The 18,603-nt window shown below is 43.4% G+C and overlaps 1 protein-coding gene across 2 annotated transcripts in view; it reads left to right on the forward strand.

Moving 5' to 3' along the window:
• Nucleotides 1–263: 263 nt before the first annotated feature.
• Nucleotides 264–18,603, forward strand: part of GABRG2 (gamma-aminobutyric acid type A receptor subunit gamma2) — a 47,577-nt gene continuing 29,237 nt past the window's right edge. For both annotated transcript variants that reach the window (XM_071570648.1, XM_071570649.1), the window contains exon 1: nt 264–1,095. In XM_071570648.1, coding sequence (XP_071426749.1) covers nt 854–1,095 — 242 coding nt within the window. In that variant the 5' untranslated portion in view covers nt 264–853. The remainder of the gene's footprint in view (nt 1,096–18,603) is intronic.

The following is an 18,603-nucleotide window of genomic DNA, read 5'->3' on the forward strand; positions in this document are numbered from 1 at the left end:
ACAATAGAACTTGAGATTCTGCTTCCAAAATTTGGCAAAGGTCAGCTTTTATAGTCATCTAATGTTTCCCCTCTAGACAGGAAGTGTTTCCTGTGTCTGATTTACTAGGAGGAGGGGAAATAAAGACCGTGCATATTCCCCCTAATCCTATCACACACTATATCACCTCATTCATCCTGACTCCACCAATGCTGCTTTCCCCGTTTCCTGAGTTACTTAGCAACAACCATCCCTCCCTTTTCCACTCCCCCATCCATCCTTTCATTTTTTCCCTTTTGCAATCACGATTTCCAGGCTGTTTAGAAAAATGAGGATGCTCAGCAGCATAGGGAAAGCTTTTCCTCCGAGCCTCCTTTTCTATGCCTGTCAAACGCTTCTCGGCTCCGGAACGAAGCTCCAGGCTGGCTGCCCGCGTGTAACCAAAGGCTGCAAGGCAGCCCGGCCGCCAGCACGCATGTGTTAATTTAATCTGTGCTGCAGCACAGCGCATCGTTCCTCCTTGGCCTCAGAGTTAATCTGCAGTCAGGCACAGGCTCCCTCGCTTTATTCTTTCATTCTTTTCCCCCCTTTCGTTTGGTCTTTCTTGCTTTATTGGATACTCCTGCATGTGTGTCGGTGGTTCCGCCAATGTGCATGTGTATGTGCTTCTTTGCCTGGCTATTTTTATCCCGTGAATGTCTGTGATTCTGGGTTTTTGTTTGGGTTTGATTTTTTTCCTCTTCTCCCAGTTACATTATTTCCCAGGATCGGGAAGCCGCTGCCTGCTGCCTGAGCTGACGTTTCTGATTGTATCTGCAAAGGGCTTGTGCAGATCTAATTCCTGCCCTGCATATTAATTCCCTCACTGGGCGCAATGTCTCGTCCCACCGCCGGGACCGGGGAGGGAGGGGGAGAACCACGACCACAAAAAATGAAGGCAGGGGACGGATCCATCTGCAACCAGGAGAGAAGGGGGAAAAGCTGGGGGGGGCGGAGGGGTGGCAGAGAGATGATTCCTCCAAATCCAACCAGCCTGGGCAGCACTGCATCCCTGAATCCTGCATTTTCTCTCAAAATGATGGTGTGGGCACTTCTGTTCCTCTCTCTCATCCAGTGGTAAGATGTGCTTTCTGCTTCTGTTTGGGGGTGGGCAGACATGGGGGCTGAGGAATCTGTGCGAATGTGCCGAGCTGCGGTGACAATGCCGCAGGTTTGGGCAGCGGCATTGGATGCATTTCTCTGCCAGCAGCTCCGATCTCGGCGTGTTTTATTTCTCTGACCGTTGTGGCTGTAGCACAGCCGGGGAGGGTGTGTATGATGGTGGTACGTGCCGGGGGTCCGCAGCATTTGGAGCCATGTTAATGAAGCCTTTTATCTCTGAATTCATCGCTCTCTCCGGTGCACGGGGTTCTAATGCGGCTGGTTTGGGGGCACAGTGTCCGCGCGTTGCTGCCTGTTCCCCCGGGCGGGCAGAGCATCCTGGCTGTGCGGGGCCGTGCGGGGCTGCGGCTGTGGCTGCGAGCGGCGGCAGGGCCAGCGCCTGCGCCAGGGACAGGGGTCTGGGATGGGTGTGAGGGGCCGGCGGGGCTGTGCGGGGCTGCGGCTGTGGCTGCGAGCGGCGGCAGGGCCAGCGCCTGCGCCAGGGACAGGGTCTGGGATGGGTGTGAGGGGCCGGCGGGGCTGTGCGGGGCTGCGGCAGCGGCTGCGAGCGGCGGCAGGGCCAGCGCCTGCGCCAGGGACAGGGGTCTGGGATGGGTGTGAGGGGCTGGCGGGGCTGTGCGGGGCCGTGCGGGGCTGCGGCAGCGGCTGCGAGCTGCGGCAGGGCCAGAGCCAGGGCCAGGGCCAGGGATGGGGGGCCGGCACGGCCCTGCGGGTCCGCACAGCCCTCCTGGTGCCGCACAGCCCTGCGGGACTGGCACGGCCCTGCCGGTGCCTCATAGGCCCCCGGCCCCTCACAGCCCCCCGGCCCCTTACAGCCCTCCTGGTCCCTCACGGCCGGCCCCGCACAGCCCTCCTGGCCCCGCACAGCCCTGCGGTTCCGGCACAGCCCTGCGGGTCCCTCAAAGCTCCCCCTGCCCCGCACAGCCCTGCTGGCCCTCGCAGCTCAGCCTGTCCCGCACACCCATCCCGGTCCCTCACAGCCCTCCCTGCCCCGCACAGCCCTCCAGCCCCGCAGCGTTGCCGGGTCCCTCACACCCCCCGGTCCCTCACACCCCCCGGTCCCGCACACCCCCCGGCCCCGCACAACCCTCGGTCCCTCACACCCCCCGGTCCCTCACACCCTCCGGCCCCGCGGCGCTGCCGGGCTGTGTTCGGGGCTCCGCGCTGGGTGTCACACAGCGCTCCCACAGCGGCCGCACTGCTGAGGGCCGGCGGTGCTGCCCGTGAGTCACACACCGACTGCACAGGGGTGAACAAGGCACAGGTAGGAGTTGGCAGTGGGTGGGCAGGCAGCGCCGGTGGGATCGCGGCGGCAGTGCCAGCACTGCTGCCCCTCACCGCTGCAGGAACAGGCACGAGTGTTCTGTGCCCTAAGCAGGTTCGATGTAACACAGCACTGCACTGGCACTGCATCTCACAGGTTCGATGTAACACAGCACTGCACTGCCAGTGCCTTTGGCCTCTCGAGTGGCAGGAACTGCCCCTCACTGTAGAGGCCCTGCCGGCACTGGGACCTCCCACACTCGGTGTGCCCCTCGCTGTGCCCCTCGCTGTGCCCCTCGCTGTGCCCCTCGCTGTGCCCCTCGCTGTGCTCTCTGCTGCTCCCGATGCTTCACTGACACGGGCTGCTCGTTCCAATCACCTTCCTCCCTCTTCCCTTCCCTTACCTGGGCACTGCCATACTGCAAAGTGAGTCCTCTTTGTTTGCTTTTTTGGTTTGTTTAAGAAAATCAGACTTTGTATCTGCAGTGGTAGAATCCTAGTTCTATGCCAAATAAGAGGCCAAAATGTTTCTCTAGCGAAATTAAAAGTTACTGTGTTTTAGATTAACCTTCACACAAAAAAAACGGCTTTGTAAAGAATTCCTGTGAAAAAAAACTTGCAATGGTTGAAAATTAAAGTGAAATAAAATTTGGTGAGCCTAATGAGGCACACCTTGTTGCTGGAAGTAAGAGGTGTGAGGACTCTCAGAGCCTTACAGGCCATTTGTGATTACTGTGTGAGCACAGCAATGGAAAATGAGCTTCTATGGATTTTATGACACAAGCTCTCAAATTATTTTGACATAAAACTTCCACTAAAATAATCTTAGATACTTATTTTAACACACTTCCTGCTTTTCACTCATCTTTCAGAATAGCATCTCCTGAGAGGAATTTTGCCAAAAATATTTCATAAGCTCTAAAAGAAATCTTTCATAATGCAACTTCAAGTTTTGTCTCAGCACAAGGTTCTGTTTTCCTTTCACAGCTCTCTGATAGACAAGATGGTTTCCTCTGGCAGCTTCCTGACCTCATAACTTTAAAGAATATATAACAGATAAATACTACTAAGTAACTACAAGTAAAGGGGAAATTATCCTTAGTGCTTTACAGGAACATTTTAAATGAGCCAATATCCAGATCAATTCTAACAATCAGGAAATCTAACAATTTCCTCCTTCTGTTGTGGAAGAAACCCTATTATTAGTTTGGAAAACTCATGGACCAAGACTGAGTTATTAAAGTTGGACTTAGATACCATTTACTTACAGCCAGGATGAAAGTTTTTCCTTGTAAAATCTAATCAAACACTTTAGAAGAAGGGAAATATAATTGTATTATGTGTTACTTGTCTGAAATTCTGAAAGGCCAGTGTGGCTGAACACTAACAAAAGTCGTCCATGTTATGCATCTGAATAAATGTGTTGACATCAACCAGAATACACACAGAAGTTTAAGTATTTGCTGAATCCGATCAAAGTAATTGAATATATAAAATTTGATTACTAGTACTGTGCAGAAGTTTGAATCCTATTAATAAAAAAGTACTATATAGAGAAATATATTGTTGCAAAGTTGTCAACATTTGGAAGATTAAAGAAAGAAGAGAAAAGTTAAGACAACTCAGGCATTAATGGAAGTAACTAAAATTCTGGCTTGGACTTAAGCAAACTATTGCTGGAACAAATTCAGAACAAACATCCTATTCAAGCACTGCCATATTTTACCCTCACAGGAAGTGTGTCAGTTTATCACACACACAGAGTACATCCTTACAATGGGCACACTAACGTTTTAGCAAGTGCTTTCTTCCAGTTTGTTCCTTGACATTTATAACTACTGCAAACTTCTTGCTCAGAGCTCCTCAGCATCTCAGCACTCCAACCAGTGTGACAGCTTTGTGCAGTGCCTCACACTGACTGAAGCTGTTTCAGTGATAATTAGTCAAACTAAACTCCAAATTTCTGAAAATTGTACATAAAAAAATCTTGGGATTGAGAGATGATTTAAAACTATAAATAAAATGAATTGATATTTGCACACCTTAATATGTGGTCTAATTGGATCTAATTATTACCCTTATTGAACAACAGAAGGTGTTTAATGTTACAAAATATAGAACTCACCAGCAAAGTTTCAAAAGGTTTTAAAGCTATACTCTGCACACTATTTGCACATAGTGCTTATTAGTTATTTTTGCAGTGTCTTTAACAAGTTGTCAGCAAAACTCACATGATACAGTGCAAAGTTTCAAAATGTTTTAAAGCTGCGAGAGAGCGAAGGGAGAACAGAGTGCCCGCTGGGGCCTGCTTAGTCTGGATAAGGGCTTAGAACATCACAGAAGCACAGAATAGTCAGGGCTGGGAAGGCCCTCTGAAGATCATCTAGGCCAGCCCCTGCTAAGGCAGGGTCACCTGAGACAGGTGACACAGGAGTGTGTCCAGATGGGTTTGGAATGTCTCCAGAGCAGGAGACTCCATGTCCTCCCTGGGCAGCTGCTCCAGTGCTCTGCCACCCTCAGTGTAAAGAAGTTCTTCCTCATGTTGGGGTGGAACTTCTGTTTTAATTTATGGTCATTGCTGCTCCTCCTGTCACTTGGCACCACTGAAAAGGGTGTGGACACATACACAAAAATTGACACAAAAACCCCCAACAGAACCTGACATAGGATGTCAGAACTGAGGAGTTTTTTTATTTTTCATGCTTCATAGCTTGTCTAGGGTTGTACATTTTTTAACAGATGTTTACTGCAATACAAATCCCTTTTAACACAAATGATGAAGTTTAATTGTCAATTTTCCCTGTTTTTCTTACTAATAAGTCCACACCCTGTGCTGTACCTTATGCTGAAAATTGCAGCAGTTCTGGGTATCTTCTCACATGTTGAGCCTCATTTCATCCTCTCAGTAATCCCTGATCCACTGAAGTCAGTTTGTTGCTGAGGGAAAAGTCAGGACATACCCAGTATAGATTCCTACAATTGTTACGTACTCATAAGTAAGAACTAGGAAATCAACCAAAGTTAAATTATAACTCAGTAAGGATCTTCAAAAATTGTTTCTTACACAGCATAATGGGATTTTTTTTGTTGGGTTTTTTTTGCAGAAAGTTCTCAACCTACAGCCCAGCTAACTGATTTACAGTAGCTCTGAACATTTTTCCTTCATTCCTGTGTTTTTTACTCTATGTAGAAGATCAGCTTAAATTTTACACTCCAACCCACAGACTGTAATGTGAATTGATCTTAAGTGGTGTACAGGTCTTACCCTGGCCCTCTGGACAAAAAGGAATCTCTCCATTCATGAACAGGCCTTGTTTTGTGTGAATGGGAGTTCTGAACAAGGACTGGGGAGGTGTTCTGGCAGTGTAAGAGACATGTTTATTTTCTTTTTAGAAAAGATACAACAACTGATGCCAGAAATGGACACACAGGGAACTTCACTGGAACTATACACCTGCTTTCTGGGCTCAGAGGAGGAGGTTGTTTCCTTAGAACAAGATACATTCATTATAGAATGAATAAAAAGACTGCAGAAAGTACCAGAAAAGAACCATAAAATACAGAAAAAATGACTCTATCACCCTAGTCAGGTAACTATAATTATTATTAGGAAAGGAAGACCCTATCTCATAAAAAACAAACTCACAGAGCACTAATGAAATTAGGGACTACAACTGCCCTAGTGAAAATATCCCACACAGAAAAACCAGAGGGAAGAGCTATTTTAGCTGATGGAAAGATGAGAAAGGAAGAGTATAATGTGTCCAGTCTAGATGCATCTATATTTTTAGACTTTAGTCTTAATATGAAGAGTGACTTTTGATAACTTAATATTCATTGCATCCTTCCTTCTGCTACTGGACTCTGTCCCAGATTGTCATGGTGCTGATCAGAAGCATCGCACGGGAGCCTGAATTCAGCCTGTGTGTACCCTGTGGAGTGCAATGTCTTTGCAGGTGTTTCACTCAGGGCAGCTCCTGCCTCAGAGGGGCCCTGGGGCAGTGAGTGGGAGCTTTGCCGTTGTTTGGCTCCTGTTTTCTGTTTGTGTTGTCCAGAATTAACCTGCTCGTTTGATTCTTCCAATTAAGTAGAAATTCAGCTTTGCACTAAGCCAGAAGGTGGAGAAAACAGCAAACCAGAACATAACATTACTTGCTTTTAAACTTGTCATATGAAGTAGTTAGAACTTAAGTTACACAGAATGTGTAACCATCTCCTTCAATGTGAGATATTTACAAAAAAACTGCGTATGTTTTTCATCCATATGAAAAAAGAGTGGGAAGAAGGAGATAGTGGGTACATATTTTCCCAAGTTCCAACACCTGCCAACTGGCTGAGACAAACCGAGGCAAAGGAGGGGCGAAGGTGGTAGGTTGAAGGAACTATTGAGAGAATAGTGAGGATTACATCTACTGTGATTCTGGGGTATTTTATAGTTGAGACAGGAAATAATTATGTGAGTCTTGTCAGACTGAATATTGAGTATTCAGTCTGACACACAGTGATATCCTCTTATTTATATAACAGTAATATTTTTAACACAACTGCTGTTGAAAAAAAGAGGCTTTAATGCTGCTGAAAACCACCAGTGGCAGCATGGGGGATGCAGAAGAGGAATGTAGCAAACACCTTCTCATGTAAATTACTGCCTCAGCTGCAGAATGGTTTTTTGTGTGATGCCCTAAGCAACATGGAAAAAGTTGACTACAGCAGCATTACTTGTTCTCTCTTCCATAAATGCCATAGAGCACCCAATGAAATGATCCCTGGCTGCCCGAAAACTTAGGAAAATGATTTTCTTTTTAATCAGGTAATGCAGAGCCCTAGTATTTATACAGGTTCAAAGAGAATAAAAATATTTCAAAATCCATTAAACTCAGTGGTCCCATTCCATTACAGGAAATCTCAATCTGCATGTTCCTGGAGGAGGAGAGATTTTGCCAGGGATATTTCTGCCCTGATCTTTTGCTCTTAGTTTCTGCTCTTGGTGTCTGCCAGATGCAAAACAAATGGCCCATATATTGCTGATTTGCCCCACAGTCGTGATTCCATTGTGGCTACTGTGCAGTAATTCATGTGAATCTCAGTGCAACAGATGATCACCATTAATGAAGAAAAGCACACCTGTGTAAATCAGACTTTTATGCCTTGAGGATGAGTTCTGTTTTTTCAGATTTAGTGGAACAGCATTTTCACACATATTCAGTAAAGTGCAACACAGTGTGTAGGCCTAGCTGTGAAATCTGGCCATTGTGTATGAGACTAAATATTACACTTACAAGGCAGAACTTTCATCTGTTTGCACGTAGACAGCAAAATATTAAAGAAGTAATATTTTTACAATACCTAAGCCACCATATTCAGATTATTACCAGAAATAAAAGATCAATACATGGGAAAAAATCTACTTAAAAGAAATTAAGGCTAATAATAAGCATTTTGAAGCAATAGAATGAGAAGTTATTTACTTCTTATGCTTGGGTTAGCTTTTTCCAAATGAAACAGATAATCATGTATGAAATGGTACTTTTTACTGAATGTCCTCTTGGACTTTGGTGTGAACCCTTGAGGTGAAAGGCTGGCTTATTTCTGAGCTGTTTATCATCCCAGGTTCTGGAATGCTCCATGCTGTACTGAAAAATACTTCTGGTTCTATACATTGATAAGAAATGGATCTTAAAGAGATCTTATTCATACCTAAAATAACCTTCTGCCAGAATTCCCCAGAAAAAAAGTGGGTGATTTGGGAAAACAAGTGTTTTCCCTCGACAGCGATCCAACGTTATATTGTGTAACACAAATAGCATGTTCTGGTCATATGAAGCTTCTGTTAATCTGTAGCAAGATATCTCCAGATCCAAACAGAAATCTGCCTGCTGCAACAGATTGAGGATTATCTATGGCATTCCACTTTCAGTTAATTCCCCTAGATTATTTTTCAAGAGAGAGAAAAAGAGAAAGAGAAAGAATGAGAAAGAGAACAATTAGAACAATTAATCAGATAATGCTAGAAAACCTTACTAAACTACTTAGTGTATTAGTCAATATATTATTAAGTGATTATGCACTTCTGGGACCTCCTGAACTGTGTAGATGTTTGCTACAGCTGGAGAAGTGTCACCAAACCAGAATGAAAGGGACTCATAATGATTAAAGAGATCAGTTATCTCTTGGCCACTTTGTGTACATCCTATGAGAGGGTGTACTCTGCTTTTCCTCTCCAAAAACTGATGAACACACAGAAGACTTCACTTCCACTGCACATTAACACTAAGGAGGCTTCAATCAGGTGTACAGCAGATACTGATCCAGGCAAAGGAAAGCAGTTCATCAAGGAGTCTGCAATAATTTTTCCTTTTCTGCTATCCTCAATAATGCCTCTAGTTTCTATTTTTATAGGCCTAAGAACTATTCTTCCAAAATTTAAGCACTCAAACTGTGCAGAAACATAATCATCTGATCCCCCCCAAAATCAGTAACATGATTCTGTATTCAGGCCATTAGCTCATGCTTATTTGTGGTGATGGCCAATATCTTCAAGGCAACAGTGAGAGCATTGCCCAGAGAGATACGGTAGGGAAGGCAAAAAGCACACAAAGGTCAGTGGAGGAGGAATGCCACCAAACACTTGAGATGGAACTAAAAGGACAGTCAGTTTGACCATCTCAGCTGAACTACTCAGCCTTCAGAACAACCTAATTCAGAGACTAAGGACCCCGTGAGCCCAGCAAGGCTGTGCAGTTCCTGGGAACAGGAGGCAGCACTGAGGGGGTCTGGAAGTGAATTGTGAAGGCTGGAATGACACACCATTTTTAACAGAGTGAGAAGCGTGCCATGCTTCAAATAGAAAACCAGTGCAGGGATTGGAAAGATGGGTTGTTCTGTTCAGATTAACGAAACTGGAAAATGCAGGGCAGCTGTTTGCATGAAGTGCAGAGAGCCTGGGTGTGTATTCTGGAAGTTAAGAGGGCAGAGAGATGCCACAGTGTCTGTTCTGGCAGTCAGAGGCAAGAGAGGTGCCACAGTGAATGTTCTGGAAGGCCAGAGAGGTGCCACAGCTGAACAAGGACACAGGGGAGCAGCTGGCAGTGGCTTGAGAGAGATGAGCTGTGTGACCCTGTGATGATCCCTACACTGCCAAGAACTCTCAGTAGCTGAACACTGAACAGACACCCTCTGGCTTCCTTCTACATAACTTAAATGCTGCTTTCTGCTCCTGCAGCCTTTGAGGGCAGCCACCCCAAGCATATGTTTGGGCATTACAATTTTGCTTTGTAACATAGTAAAGAAATTATTTTCTGGGAATGTAAGGATTTGAAAGAAGGGAAGGTTACCAGGGTTAAATACTTGGAGGTCCTTAGTATACAATTACAAATGTTGCTACTCTTTTATCAACCCAAATAATTAAGTAGAAGCCACAGGCCATATTGTATTGGATAAACATCAGATATTTGTAAGCTCTTTGAGGCAAGAACAATCAACAATACATTAACAATGACCTTTTCTATTTTATTTCCTGTTTTCTCCAGGAAATGCTAAAAAACCTCACTAAGCTTCTTTAAAGACTTAAAGAATGGACTTGAAATTACTTAAAACCTTAATAAAGCTCTAATGTAATGTAGCACATGAGATTAAAGCCACGACAAATCTTCAGGGCCAAATCCTTACCTTCCACATCAAGCATTACTAACAAGGCTTTGAACACCATGTTAAGAAGCTGTAGTGAACCACAGAAAAATGTTCCTCTGCCACTGGTTGTTGTGACACAGACCCATGACTGCCTCCTTGGTGTCAAACTGTTGTAAATCTCAGGTACAAATCTGGGTTCCACCCAGATAAACCCAATATGCCAGAATATGCCACTGATGCCTCCAGAGCGAGTTCATTTGTCAGAAATTAAATGAAGCAATTCCAAATTACTTGCTATTAATATCTAACCACTTTTATAGCCACTTAATATTAACCACTTAATAGCAAATCACTTTCACTCTGGCATACTTCTTAATAAGGATTATTTCTAGAATGAGTTCCAGAATTTACTACTCAGTCATCCAGGGATCATATGCACGAAAACAACTCATACACAGATTTGGTTTTAAAAGGGAGTAAGAAAAATTTTAGCCTTACAGATTTCAAACATTGGATTTTATTTTAAGTTGTGATATAAAATTATTCCTTGGCCTGAAACCAAGAATTTCAGCTCACATGGTAATTTTGAAAAGTTCTGAGTATGTGAAGGTTTACAGAAAGTACTAGGAGAGAATATTGTTTGCAGCTTTAATTATACAGTATTGTTAAGCAAAGAAAAAAAGGAATAGAAAAGATACTATATCTGTAAAAACAATTCTTCTGTTACCATTCCCAAACCACTCTCTCTTTTAATCTCTCTATAGTAGATAAACACAGAGCATTGAATTCAATGCAATATATATTCTGACTAAAAAATGAGAACCACTTCTTATCTGCAATCATTACCTGCATATGCAATGTTCTGAGCTCCTCAATAAAACAGTAATGATTTAATGGGAAAGTCCAGAAGTTTAATAGTCAAATTATGTCCAATAATGAACAGTACTTCTTTTCAGTAGCCCTCCCCCATTCCAAATGGCAGTAACTCATGTGTTCCCTTCCCAGGGATGCTGTGTCTGCAGTGCCACCTGGGAAACAGCTGAGGTGGCTGAGCTGGGGTTCACCTGGGAAAGGTCTTAACATTCAAGCCTTTACCCAGCAAAACACTTGCATTTGTGTTTCAGTGTTTACCAACATGGTTTTCTGCACCAGGACCAGAATACTGAGCAGCTGGCAGTACGGAAAGCATAATCCTGCAAAATCTGATGGATATAAACTAAAAATGCAACATTTGCCAGCAAGTCTATTCCAGTTATGTCCTCTCTTTAAATTATTTCTTTGGCAATCTATCTTGGAAAACTGTAGCATTTAGAATAGCACCTGTTCTTTATTTAACGAATTATCTTGAGGTGTGTTTGCCAAACTCCCCTGGCTCTCAGGAGGACAGAATGCATGCACAGATTTGGCTTTAGTGGCTTCCAGTGGAATTTCTTCTTATCAATACTCTGCCAGTTATTGTGCATCAGTCTGCAGCTCATAGAAGCTGTTGGATCTGTAGCAAAGGAAACTGAAGATGGATTTATTTATGTGGAAGATATGCTCTGATTAGTAAAACATCTTTATGCTTCCTTGGCTTCTGCTCACGTCCCATTAATTTTAGGCGTTTGCACTCTTTCCAAGTTTTCAGGTCTCCATCCTCACCTGATGGTCCCATCAGCATTGAGTCATGGAAAGACTCTTCTTGTTTTTAAAAAGTTCCTGAGATCTACGAAGGACCAACAAAATCTCTGAAGCATCACGGTGCCTTCTCTGTACTCACAGAAAATGAGGTTTGAAACCATCTGCACTTTTCCAATGAGCTCCCTCTTAGCAGCCACGATGCTTTGTGTGGCTGTCCTGAATTCCTTCTGCATCAGTGCTCACTCCTCTTCAGGGAGACTCCACAGATGAGAACCTCTGCCTCCCCTGATTTGTTCAGTATCCAAGCACCTTCAAAGCTTGTTGTGTCCTGCCATGGGCTGTCCTTGCAGAGCTCCTGAGAGGAGCCAAGGACACCTGCTGGCAAAGTGGACATTGTGGCCTGAATAGATGGACATTCTGGTTTTCATCTGAAACACTTTCTGCAGCACGTCCACAGTACAGAGCTGCAGTGAAGACAGGGAGAAAAAATATTCTTATATAATCTTTCAGACTGAAGAAAACCTTTTCAGCACTGTTTGTGCTTCTGGACTTTGTAGCATTATCTGTAGTATCTTCTGCACTCTGTGTTATTTCATTGCTAAATATATTTTGAAATTGTAGTTACAGGAGTCTAGATCTTGTAGACCTTAATGTGGTTTCTTCTATCCAAGGATTTCAGAAATAAACCCTTAATAGTGCTGTATAAACTTGGTTCCCAATGCAGTGTTTCAAAAAATGCTTTTGGAATACGTCTGTGGTTACATCTACTGTTGTGTATGACCCTTGTAGCCAGTTGCACATATTAATCAAATCCACCCTCAGCTTCTGCTTGTATTTGGTTATTGTTCTGATTCTTGCCCTCTTTTCTAGTTAAGAGGAGCTTTCTCTAGCCCAGAACAACATCTACTTGTCAAACCAGTTTCTAGTAGCTTTCTCTTAGAAGTGTCTACTTTTACAAAGACAAAATTCTGTCACCATAATCAGAATGACAATTTATAAAATAAAATTGTCTTATGCTGACAAGAGTCACAAAAGGTATGCCAAAATATTTCTGGAGGAAAAAGAAAAGCCTGCGAGATACATGTTTGTATGTGTGGAAGAGAAATTCCTCCTGTTTCCCCTGGTGTTTTGACCAACCTCAACAGCCAACTCCAAACGGGAGGGACGGGAAGGTGGGCTTTGCAGGGATCATTGTACTGAACCCACTCAAATGCCAGAAATTTCAGAGCCAGGTAGAGTTTGCATGGGTGTGCTTTACATTTTACTTACTGGAGACTGATAGAAAGACAGAAAGATAAATAAGACACTGAGTGAACCCATATATACTTCATTCTCATTCAAATAAAAGTACAGAGCCACCATATTAATCATTAGATAGCACCTTTAAAACAACAGACCATTTTTCAGAAAAAGATTTTGAAATTCTTGCATAAAATGTTCAATATACTTAATAGTGAGATTTTCTTTCTACAGGACAGGTATGTAAAGTATGTTTTTTACAAGATTTTCTGTACCCCGGCATTTTTTCTTGAAATGGAACGTGCAAACATTTGTCATAGTGGGGCATAAATAGGCAAGGCAGGTGTGGCAGCTCTGCATGCCCTGTCTCCTGGCAGGAGGAGTGTGGCTGGCAGTGGGCAGCTCTGCCATGGGCACGGGCACTGCGGGGCCAGGACAGAGGCTGGGCTGGGGCTGAGCTCTTGACCTGCCACAGCTCTGTGGCACTTGGTGGAGCTGCCACAGCAATTCAGCTCATTTACCAGGCACCTGTGGCTGATCTGTTTGACTTTGTGTGTGGTACAACCAGAGTTTTACTCAGACCGCAGTAACAAGCAATGGCTCTGTGGAGAATGAGTTCCTGACGTGGCTGTTCAGTTTGGAGAAACACAAGCCTGGTCCAACAGCAGAGGCCTCGAGGAGGCTGAGGGAATGCAGCACAGGGGCAGAGGCACAGGATCATGGAATCACTAAGGCTGATCATGGAGCCCTGTCATTACTCAGCACTGCTATGCTATATTCACCACCAAACCATGCCCCAGGGACCACGTCCACACACCCTGAGCATTTCCAGGGATGGCCACTGCAGCTCTTCCCTGGCCAGTCTGGCCCAATGCCTGGACACCTCCTCTGGTCCAGCCTGAGGCCATTTCCTCCTGTGTTGTCCCTTGGCATCTGGGAGAAGAGGGTGATCCCCTCCTGGCTACAACCTCCTTTGAGGTTGTTGTGGAGAGCAGTGAGGAGCCTCTGGAGCCTCCTTTCCTGCAGGTTAACCAGGCATGGTGTAGTAGTTTTGGTGCCAATGTCATTGATAACCCTGCTGGGGTGCACTGGACAGCAGAGGGGCCAGCAGCCCTTACCCAGGAGCCAGGATTGTCCCCCCTAAGGAAAGGCCACCAGAATTTTCCAACAATACCACCATTTCATCCAAATAAATGAAATCCATAGGGGAATTACAGGCATGCTTGTTTTCCTGCTCAGCTGACATAGAGACAGTAGTTTGCCACTTACATTCCTAATGTATCACGCTGTATCTACCCTGCCATCAGAACTAAATTCCACAGCCACCCCTGCACAGTCTGTTCTATGACTGGGAGTGCAAACAGCGTCTTGCATGATAGAAGGTGGTTTGTGTGGGAACACATGGGTTACTCTTGGTTACCATGCATTACAAATGAAGTTAAAACAGCACCATTGTTTAAAAAAGAAACAACAAAAAACCAATTTAATTTTCACCATTTGCTTACACTCCTTTTTGTGAATGAGTTAGCTACATGATGATGTAATTAGATGTGTATCAGGCATCTATTTTCTGTTCATTCAGCTCTTACTTCAAGACACTTTTCTATCCAATAAACATTCCAGTAATGATACTTCCATGATCTAAGAGAAGTAAGAATTTTTAATATGCTCAGAATAAACCCATACTGGTTTCACATTTCTTTTTAGCTGGCTCTCTAAACATTCAGGGCTTACCTGACCCACTGGCTTTACCAGAGGTATGGGCTCTAACCTTGCTGACAGTGCAACGCAGTGTCATTTCCTAAGGCAGAGTTAGTGGTTGTTTCTTCCTCTCTAATGAGATGGTTTACCATCATACCTAGTCTTCATCAAACACAAATAATAAGGGACATTTATGTGCTTATTTATATTGTGAAAATAGTCTACACTTCCATGCAGAGATGGTATCATTGGCTGACCACAGCAAGTAGGACACCAGTCCTTTAATGGGGGTGGCATTCAGTGTTCCTGACTCCCAGCTCAGCACTGACCACCTCATTATAGTGCTCTGCTCTGTACTGAGAACCTGAAGAATGAAAACATTCCCTGACAGATTGAATTCTAATGAGGATTTATATTCAGTTTAACTTGAATTTATAGCTCACATCAGTAGACACACACCAAAAAAATTTCAAATCTAAAAAAAGTGCTCAGGAGCATTACTCAATAAGCAAAACTGCTGACATTTCTAGCACCTCACATGTCTGTTTTTAAACACTGAGAGATAGTGATGAGAAGATGACTACACAACGAATGATTGATTCCAGAAGTGACTTCCTTCTGGGTGAAATTACTTTGCAGACAAAATACAGACAAACATTGTGTAAGAATTCTGAAAAGCCACAAACATGAGTGCCTCATAGAGTAGTACAGAACAAGATCCTATTTTTTATTTTCTAAAATCTAATTGAGCAACAGGATTGGGGTTTTTGAGCTGATTTTTTTAATGTTTTCCTAATCTTACTTGTGAGTAAAAGGAGAAAAGAAGGGGATAGGAGGGGAGAGAACTGGAGAGAAGAGGAAGGTAAACAAAAAACCTGCTGAGGTCCGAATTATTCCAGGGCTACACCTTTTTATGGTTAGATTGAGCCAGATAATTTCAAATGAAGTACAAGATCAACTCAAGCTAACCCTATGATGCAAAAGAATATCTGAACCTTTTTCTTCCTTTTCTCTATGTTTCTAGTGCTTTCTCTTGCCACTAACGTGAGTAGCCACAACCACAGTGAAAGCATATATGGGAGTAGATAATAAAACCTCCAGTAAATAAAATGTAAGGAAAGATATTCATACAAAAGTAAAGCTCAAAAAAATTGAAATAATCATCATAAGTTTGGGAGGCTTATCTGAATCACCTGAACACATCTTAAGACTCCTCCAGAGTTCTCCTAAGTATAAATGCTGCACTTCAAGCTCAGGCTGTTCAAAATGAACGATGTATGTTTGTTTCTATAGTTCTCTCTTTTTCCTTACTGACTCAACAAGTTTGTGTCAACCCTCTCCCCTTTGCTCTCCCTCCCTTGCAGGGAGCAGGTAATTCCTCTGCACACCCAAAGTTTTACACTGTGTTTAATCACATCAGTCTGTTCCGATAGATCTGAAGATGGAAATTCTTCATCAGCTTATTGAACGATGTGCCTCACCTTTCTGCTGAAGGAACACATTCCAGACTGGGTGCTACACTTCAGCTCCTGGTTCTTTGCCAGGTCTGCTGTCACTGGTCTCTCTTTCTGGGAGCTTTTGTGACCACTGGCCGTAAACCCATTTTGTTGCTATTAGAAATATTTTAAAAGGGACAATAATCTCCATGGTCACTCACGACTTGAAACCAATCAGTTGTGTAGTGCAAAAATTCCACTCCAATTTTTCAGTACAGTGAACACAGTAAATACTGCAAACCAGAAGTTTTATTGTTAGAACTCTCGATAAATGCACTCCAAAGGGTTTTTTTAAAAAGTGTTTTTGTGAACTTACAGGAAGGAAATGAAACTTTTACCAAGCTAAAGTTTTTGTTTTCAACATTTGTGTATAAACATTGGCTGTAGCCACATTCCGTTGAATCTGAAATTAGGGCAAATAGACACTTCAACATTAACTACCAAGAACTAACATTTATGATGGGTTAGGTGCAGTCAGTGATGTGAGTGCACATCTTGGGGAAGGTGTACCACTACAGGATAAACCAGTCTGCTATGACTGACAGTTTTGTAGAGACTAATACAAAACCACCATTGCCATATAATATTTTAGAAGTCTGTGAAAAGGTTTAACAGTTTGACCGTTTTACTCAAAATGTTTGAAAAGTACCAGTGGGATACTTTGAATTGCTGAATGACTAGAAGCAAGCTTGTAAAATCCACAGCATGATACATAGGTCTGTGTCACCACGTATCATCTCTTCAGTGGAAAAGACAGTAAATGTTCACAGGAGTCCAGGCAGCCTTTAAATCTCAGGGCAGGCTCAGTTTTCAGAAATGAGTGATTGCTGGCAATCCAGGTCCTTCATGCTCAGTGAAGATGACTGAGAAGTCATCTGTGCTCCTCCCATGATTTCTGGGTCTTGAAGGCCCATTTTGAGACTTGTATGCTCAGTCCTTGTGTAATCTTAGTGTTTCAGCTTATGAGTAGTATCATTTTAATAATTATTGTCTTGTCCTTTCAGTACCTCAAAAGTCAGCTTCGCTTTGTTTTTAAGCAGTAATCTTCATGACAAGGTTTTAAATAGTTTACAAGATTTGAAAAGTTCATGAATTGATAGCTCTAGCAGAAGCAGTTGCTCAGGAAATAAACTACTTTCTACAGGTGACCTACCTCAAATCCACCCTAGCTAAACCACCAAGTGGAAGTCAAAACTATTTTCTTTCTTCCTGTGAAATTCCTCATGCTCCCTCACTCCATGGTTACATCAAAGGGCCAAAATACGCTTATACTCCCTTCTCCCTTCTGGCCAGGTGTGGAACAAGTTTTGCTGGAACCTCTGTGAATGGAGGCTTGCAGGCTCTTCAACACAGCTCCACCCACAACTGTGGTGGCATCAGCACCACAACTCCAGCTGAAGGGAGTAGAACAAGATACCTCTCCATGATTTCTTAGGCCAAGTTTCTCAGCATCATTTTCTGTTAAGTGACTGGATCTCCTCTTTTCCTCTCTAAGCAAAGCTTTATTCTGAGGTGACATCTTTGATGTAAGAAATTACTTGGGAGAAGATTAATCTTCACATGACATGATTTGCAAAAATTGAAGGTTGGGTATTGTGATGAACATTCAGTAGTAAAAGAGAGAACAGGCCCAATTTTCATGGTAAGCACAGTGGCACAGTCCTGGGCATAACCTGGGGCTTTGAACAATACCAGGGGCAGACAGAAGTATGAGCAGGGCAAGAGAATCCAGGACTCAGTTGTGGAAACAAGCTCTGTTTCAATCAAGGCAGCTTTACCTAAGAAGTGTCACCAAGACAGAACATACTCTCAGACTGCCAGAGACACTGCATTCTCCTGCAGACATGCAACCCTGCACATGCTCCTGTGTCCCACCTGCACAGCATCTCTGTCCCCACAGCAGGAACCTGCAATGATTCTTTCCCTCACAGCGACCGTATGACCACCATGACTAATGTAAGGCCTATAGAGTAAGGCAGTTCTTCATGCACATCAGGCATGAATTTAACCTGACTCGTCATTAAATAAACAGTGCTGTTATGTAAACTAGCAAGGCTTGTTCCTGGCCCTCCCTGAGAGGGAGCAAACGTTGGTGCTGCCAGTGGCCAATGGTGCTGCCAATGTAAGTTCTTAATTAGATTTAAACTAATTAATTGTTAGCTCTCAGCTCTTTCCCACTCCTGTACAGATTCTGGGTGAAATAGGAAAGTAACTCAGTTTTCTGCTTTTGACCCATTTGTATCCAAACTCCATCCACTGGCCTAAGAAATTTGGAGAATTGTTGGGATTTTTCATATCCAGCAGTGTTCAAAGTTTGTCACAAAAGCAGGACAGGAAAAAAGGACACTGGTATAATATGCAAAAATCCAGTTGCCTAGCACTGTTCAGCTGATTACCATTGTGGTTCTGAAAGGAAAATAACTGATTGTGTCATATTCTAAAGTAGTTTCTATATTCTCTAGAACTGGAGGCACAGATTTTGAGAAAACAAAACATCCATTGAGAGTAGTCTACA

This window comes from Pithys albifrons, chromosome 15 (genome assembly GCF_047495875.1).
Source record: "Pithys albifrons albifrons isolate INPA30051 chromosome 15, PitAlb_v1, whole genome shotgun sequence".
In the NCBI taxonomy this organism is placed as follows: Eukaryota; Metazoa; Chordata; class Aves; order Passeriformes; family Thamnophilidae; genus Pithys; species Pithys albifrons.